Source organism: Opisthorchis viverrini, assembly GCF_000715545.1.
Source record: "Opisthorchis viverrini unplaced genomic scaffold opera_v5_134, whole genome shotgun sequence".
In the NCBI taxonomy this organism is placed as follows: Eukaryota; Metazoa; Platyhelminthes; class Trematoda; order Opisthorchiida; family Opisthorchiidae; genus Opisthorchis; species Opisthorchis viverrini.
In genome coordinates, this window is record NW_008751778.1 from 330,036 (window position 1) to 337,043 (window position 7,008).

General features: G+C 46.8%; 1 protein-coding gene across 1 annotated transcript in view; it reads right to left on the reverse strand.

The window, feature by feature from the left end:
- Positions 1–7,008, reverse strand: part of T265_06073 (hypothetical protein) — a gene marked incomplete at both ends in the record, with an annotated part of 40,124 nt that overhangs the window by 5,743 nt on the left and 27,373 nt on the right. The window contains one exon of the mRNA XM_009171251.1: positions 6,500–6,769. Coding sequence (XP_009169515.1) covers positions 6,500–6,769 — 270 coding nt within the window. The remainder of the gene's footprint in view (positions 1–6,499; positions 6,770–7,008) is intronic.

The window sequence follows — 7,008 nt, forward strand, 5'->3', positions numbered from 1 at the left end:
CACTGCATCCTGTCTGGGTGCGAGTTATTCAAACTGCTGATCATCCATCCGCGGTCAAACGGTTCAGTGTTTCAAACCACCACCAGGGAGATCATGGGTTCGGGGCTCTCTGGAATTTCGTGAGTGATTCTCCGTAAGATTGAGACAGCGGTACAGTGTTTCTTGGCTTTTCAGCCTAGATTGGCTTCACCTACATGACGAAATCTCCAATAACATTCAGTATGTCTTTGGGGAGTGGAACTTAAACCACCTTTTGTCTGTCACGCTTTCGGTAGGCGGAAATATCACCAGTGCATTTATCAGACATCAGAAACCACTCACGCTTGGTTGCTCCACGCCACCTTTACTCCATATCGCAGCGGCTGTTTCGTATACTCTTTGCCATATTGTATAACTGTTTTCGGGACATGATGAAAGCCACGCATCGATCGCGGTGGACCACTAAAACACTCGTCCCACCCTACCTGATTATTTTGAAAAAAGTTTCTGGAAACCTTTCGACAGTGCAAGGTCGGTTTCGCTCTTCTTTGGATGGTGATGGATGCGAAATTAAGGTTTCCTAAGAGCTGAATACCCGTAGACTGAGTGTGATACGGTGCGCACCTTTGCAGAATCCGAAATGCTCTTTCGCTTATCAGAACATCCAGAGAGCGCGTTGATTAGACACCCTTTTGTCACTTTTCAGTTGGTTTGTGCGTGCGTGCGGTTGATCGATCGGAAGCGGGATTCTACCCTTCCTGCTACTCTGACCCGATCGGAGCTCTGAAGAAACAATGTTGACGACTGATGGTACATGAAGTCATGGTAAAGTTTATCCCTTTATCGTCGCTTGGCAGTGTTTGCCCTTCCGGTGCCTAGCTGCCATGCCACCCGAAGGAAACACGAGGGCTGGGATACTGCCAGGTTGCCCAAGCCTAGACAGGGGAAGTCGAGTGGCGGAGGTCGGGTTCGAATCCGCGCTCTAACCACTTCGGCCATCTCGGTGTGTCATGGGCTAACGGAGCCCTAGAGGTGGTGCTACCCACCTCTGGTGGTGGATTCTCGCCCGGCATCCGGCTTATAAAATGTCACCTTGGCCCGATGATGACACCAGGACACGGTGAGCATTACCCTGCCCTAAATGGAACACCACGAGGAGAACATTGACTCACGGTCAGTACCGGTGCTTCTGAGTTGGTATATGAACCATTTTACGGTCGCCGTCAATCACGAAATCGTTTGGCCCTGCGGGTTGCACTTGGAAGTATAGGGGTTAGAGAAACGAACTCGAGCAAACCTCAGGACTGACGGGATGGGGTGATGAGGCTGGTCTTTCCGACAGTTCTACTCCCCTCACATCCCTGCTACCTTGCATTTCGCACTTGGTTATGCGAAGGCCAGATATGTATTCCAGAATAAAAGCCATATGTCACTCGTAAACGAATTCCCGTGTTACTCCACTTGTTCATCCCAGATACGAGGCCCCGTCCATGTTGTGTTATCCCCGGTAAGCGATGCTCCCGGTGCTAACTCAGCCTTCGCGGCGATAAATGTGGGATCTGATCCCCCTAATCTATTTTAAGAACCAGGAATGCACTGTGTATAGAGTGATAGAATAGCTGCAATCTGCTGGACGTGGGAAGCCAGAGTGTCACGCCATAGGAAGCATCTTTGACTACCAAGATGAAACTGCACGGCTTTCAGAGACATGAATTCGTGACTCCTATTCACATTGCACCAATGTACCATGAATGGAAGTCTCCTACACGCCATACAGTATTGAAACACGTGATAAATCGGCCCAGCACGGTGTGAGTTTTACGCTTACCAACTGCGCAAAGATTGCCTTGCCCTCTTGGGAGCCAGTATTGTCCAAGATTGCGACGGCTGTCTTCAAAGACCTTCGTAACCGCCTGTGCTCCAACTTCGTCGGACCTATTCGTCAAGGATAATTTCTACAATTATTAAAGATGGCATCCAGGAGGAATTTTTCAAAGCTTGCTCGCCAGAAGGCCTTGAACCACTTTACAAGCTCTTCTGCTCAACCTGGGAGGCCAAAGTGTTCCCGGTGGATTTGCGTACATTTATACTACTACCCATACTGAAATGGATGACAGGAGTATCAACCCGATAGACCTCACCTGAGAATTCTTTACCTTAGTACAAATCGAGATAGCCTCACACCAGCCTGAATCAGGGAGACCTCCGTGCAAGAAGAGGTTGTGTTTACGCTCCACTGTGTCTTGGAACACTGCTACAAGTTCCACCAAGTAGCCACCACTTGCGTTATCGACTTCCGTGTAGCATTTGACTCAGTCAAGAGGGAGTGGTTCTGATCTGTTTTGGAGCCTAAAACAATCATTCCAGGGTACTCACCTCTCTAGACAATCATCCAGGTAATCTGGATAGAAACTAACATCAAAAACGTAATTGAAATAGACTAGCAGCCATATCATCGTCTTCAAGTAGTCACGGTCGAAAGCACGTGATCCCCAGCCAGTTGCAGCACCGACAACACACGAACTTTTCATAGTCTCTTTCATACCATTTTGTAGATCAAAGGTTGGCCATCTATCGGCTTCCGCCCCTCTGAATTGAGCACGGAGAACAACACTCTTTTCGGAAGACGATGGTTCGGCATGCGCGGTACACGGCCTAACCGACACAGCTTCTGGTGCGGACCAATTCCTTTAATGGAAGTACCCGTTACACAACCCGAGACTCGCTTTCCAATTGCCTCTTTACGGATTCACCGACACCACCCCACATGAGCTACGGTTCTGAGACAACGATTGTCGAACACCTGAAGATGTCTCAGTTCCGCTGCTCAAATAGGCCAAGTCTCACAGCCATACAACAAAACAGTCCGTACTGTAGCCTGATACTCACGTCCCATGAGATTCAGGGATATACCGCTTTGACGCCATGAGTGTCTCAAATTAGAAAACGCGACCTAGGCCTTGGAGATTCGTGCATTGACTTCATCCGTCACACTAAGATCAGAGCTAATACAACTTTCAAGATACTTAGGACGCTTCAAAACTTCCAGTACCTCTCCCTGGATGTAAGGGGCGTGTTCAGTGACTGTATGTCTACGAGCATGACCTTACACTTTGTGGGTGCAAAGTGCATACTCTGGTCAGTTCATCCAAAAACATCTGCACCTTAGTCCCTCTTCGAAGACGAAGACAATGCTGTGTCTATTGCCGAGTGAGGTTCTCGTCAGCAGCTGTTTGAACACCAGGGTTTTGAAGACCTTTCAACATTCGTCTCATGATCTCGTCAATCGCGAAATTGAATAAGAATGGAAATCCTTATTGGAAATCCTTGTCGGATGCCACTTTGCGTACCGATGCTTTCTGAGATTTCTCAAAGTACTTTGGGAACGATGGGACATTCTGTGCCTGTGTTAGGGGCCGTTACCATAACATACTAGGTCCTGTGGCGCAGACTATAGTGGCTGGAACACATCCTCCGCAACTCAAACTCCGAGCCGTGCACTGTCCTCCCCGTCGGTGCTGCCCTGCTCAGAATGGTGTACTGAAAATTTGGTTGTCACCAACTAAGGCTTACTTTGCACTACTTGGTCTGCAAACAGTGGAGTTGAAACTGGATGACACTGTGTTCGGATCTTGTTGTTAGTCGTACGACTTGTGTAGATGAGACAATCAGTATAGCTTACCCAAACTGAAGAGACATGTGGTGGCTTAGCAGCTACATACAGGGGTTGATGCGTCGCCCGGCTTGGTAGATCACTAACTAAGAGTAGACACTTTGAATCGTTTGAGCGTGAATTGTCGCACGGCTCCTTGTTTCCACTGCCTTCACTACGATTGTATGGTTGGCAACTTATCATTCATCCTCACCGTTTGCCTCAGAGGTCCGATGAACTCATAGCGACTGTGTACAATCTTGCTTTCGAACAATTCGACGTCGAATGCAGTTATCCACGCATTCGAGCAAAGAGAAAAATGCGTCCATTTAACGCGGCCATCGGCTAATCTGATGACTGGGAGATTGGCTCGGAATCTGTGCAGGCACACACCATTTCAGGCCCAATCGAGAAGTTGTCAGCCCATAGAATACCTTAGTTCTACATCGAATTCTTGTTGAGACACCTTTAAAATCGCTTAGGTACACAGTGAAAAATGTTAGAATGGATTAATTTGACATATGAGACTCCAGAATGTAAACAATGCATTTGTTTAGACATCTGCGCACGAAGTGCTGTGTCTATTGCCGAGTGAGGTTCTCGTCAGCAGCTGTTTGAACACCAGGGTTTTGAAGACCTTTCAACATTCGTCTCATGATCTCGTCAATCGCGAAATTGAATAAGAATGGAGAGATTGGAAATCCTTGTCGGATGCCACTTTGCGTACCGATGCTTTCTGAGATTTCTCAAAGTACTTTGGGAACGATGGGACATTCTGTGCCTGTGTTAGGGGCCGTTACCATAACATACTAGGTCCTGTGGCGCAGACTATAGTGGCTGGAACACATCCTCCGCAACTCAAACTCCGAGCCGTGCACTGTCCTCCCCGTCGGTGCTGCCCTGCTCAGAATGGTGCACTGAAAATTTGGTTGTCACCAACTAAGGCTTACTTTGCACTACTTGGTCTGCAAACAGTGGAGTTGAAACTGGATGACACTGTGTTCGGATCTTGTTGTTAGTCGTACGACTTGTGTAGATGAGACAATCAGTATAGCTTACCCAAACTGAAGAGACATGTGGTGGCTTAGCAGCTACATACAGGGGTTGATGCGTCGTCCGGCTTGGTAGATCACTAACTAAGAGTAGACACTTTGAATCGTTTGAGCGTGAATTGTCGCACGGCTCCTTGTTTCCACTGCCTTCACTACGATTGTATGGTTGGCAACTTATCATTCATCCTCACCGTTTGCCTCAGAGGTCCGATCAACTCATAGCGACTGTGTACAATCTTGCTTTCGAACAATTCGACGTCGAATGGAGTCATCAACGCATTCGAGCAAAGATAAAAATGCGTCCATTTAACGCGGTCATCGGCTAATCTGATGACTGGGAGATTGGCTCGGAATCTGTGCAGGCACACACCATTTCAGGCCCAATCGAGAAGTTGTCAGCCCATAGAATACCTTAGTTCTACATCGAATTCTTGTTGAGACACCTTTAAAATCGCTCAGGTACACAGTGAAAAATGTTAGAATGGATTAATTTGACATATGAGACTCCAGAATGTAAACAATGCGTTTGTTTAGACATCTGCGAACGAAGTGTGGCTCTCTTAGTGAAATTGAGGAAGCGAGCACATTTGTGCTCAAATGGTTTCAACCCATCAGTCGGCTTTCGTAAGTATGACTTTTGTGTATCTCTGACCCCCCCGTGTGTTACCTGAGTCCTCCGCTAAGAACAGTTAGTTCTTTGTGCACCGATACACACCTTAGAATCGTTGTCACGTGTGGACTGTTTACACTCTGTACCTCGTCGTCCATTGTCCCAAAATATGTGTGATCATTGCTCCGTTTCCGGAGGGAAACCCCACGTGGAATACGGAGCTGTCTTGTAGATGGAGGGATCCTCCTTGAGAAGGACAACCGACAGGAACAATTCCCCATTTAAACTGGCCAGTCATACTTCACTTAATCATGACTGCCTGCATTTTTTAAGCATGCCAATGATTTTAAGCTATATTCAAGACTTGTGTGCATCCGTAACAGAGGCACGCTCCCTCGAGGGAGTGTCAATGTGGCCTACTGAGTCCTTTAATGGAGCTTGCGATTTCCTGCTTAGGTAGTTGGTGATCGATACATTTACAAAAACCGACTAATTTTGTCAGAAATTAAGTTGATAAAGGAGGCCATCTCGTGTGGTGTGATGGTTGCTTGTTTTTCCGTTAGAGGGGTCGGCACACGAGGCCCTGAGTTGCGCTGTGGTGATCTTCGAGGAAAGTCATCTCCTGTCAGAGGGGCTCCTTTGAGAACATGATTGAACTAGTGCTTCCCAGGTGTTCATAAAGGCAGTCACATTACTAACGGTACATAGTTGACAAGGTCATCCGCTGGCGGTAGGTGTAGTACAGCCGAAAGCACAAACACAGACTACTCAAACGGGGACAAGTAGGCTTAGAGATATGGTAAGAGAGTGCAATCCACTAGCGCGACGAAAGTGACCAACATACGCAAATGTGTGTTCAGTTGCCGTTTTGTGGTCAGTAGATTTGCACCGTTTGTGACAGACCATTTTTTACTCAGTGCCATGGGGTTGGGAGGTTTTTATTTTTCAGTTGTCGCATTGAAAATGTTTTTTCTTTGAGAGTCACGTTTGCTCGAAAGTTTCTTATCGACAGTTAACACTAATACATTAGAGTTTATCAAACTCCTCGGGGATATCACTACCCATTTCATTCTGTTAAACCTGATGGAAGTGGTTCTTCCAGAGAGGTGAGAACCATAAATCCATCTGTCGAAATCAGCTATTCTTTTTGGCAATTTTGTGACTAATCTAGTCGGACCAGCAGAAGAAAATGGACGATGAACTCACTTCCAGAGCTATTGCGACCGGGATAGTTGCACCGTCTCTGGTCAGATCCGGGGGCTTGTGCCACACTCTTGCAATCGCCTGGTACGCTGCCTGGTAATTGGCACACGTATGGTCCCCTAGAAACGGTCTGCCATCACGAAACACTTTTATTTCCAACTTGTTTGGTGAACTGCGCTGTCTGTGAATGGACTCCAAGTAGTCAGTGACCTTCTGGGCAATTTTCTTTGGGTTTTGATCGGGTACGATGCGGACGGAAAATTTGCCCAACACCTGGGTGAAAAGATGTAAATCGGAGTGAATAAGAGTTCGAGAGTTTTAAAGTTGGTCGACCCCGTAACATACAACTAACGAATTTGTGCAATTTTCGTGGTTTACTGTGGGAGGTAGTTGTAGCTTTTGAAAAATTTATTAGCAGTTTAAGCAAACAAGATGTCATTATCATAATCAACAGCATAACATCAGTGTTCAACACCAATGCTTTACTGCCGTACAGCCATGACTTATTTGAA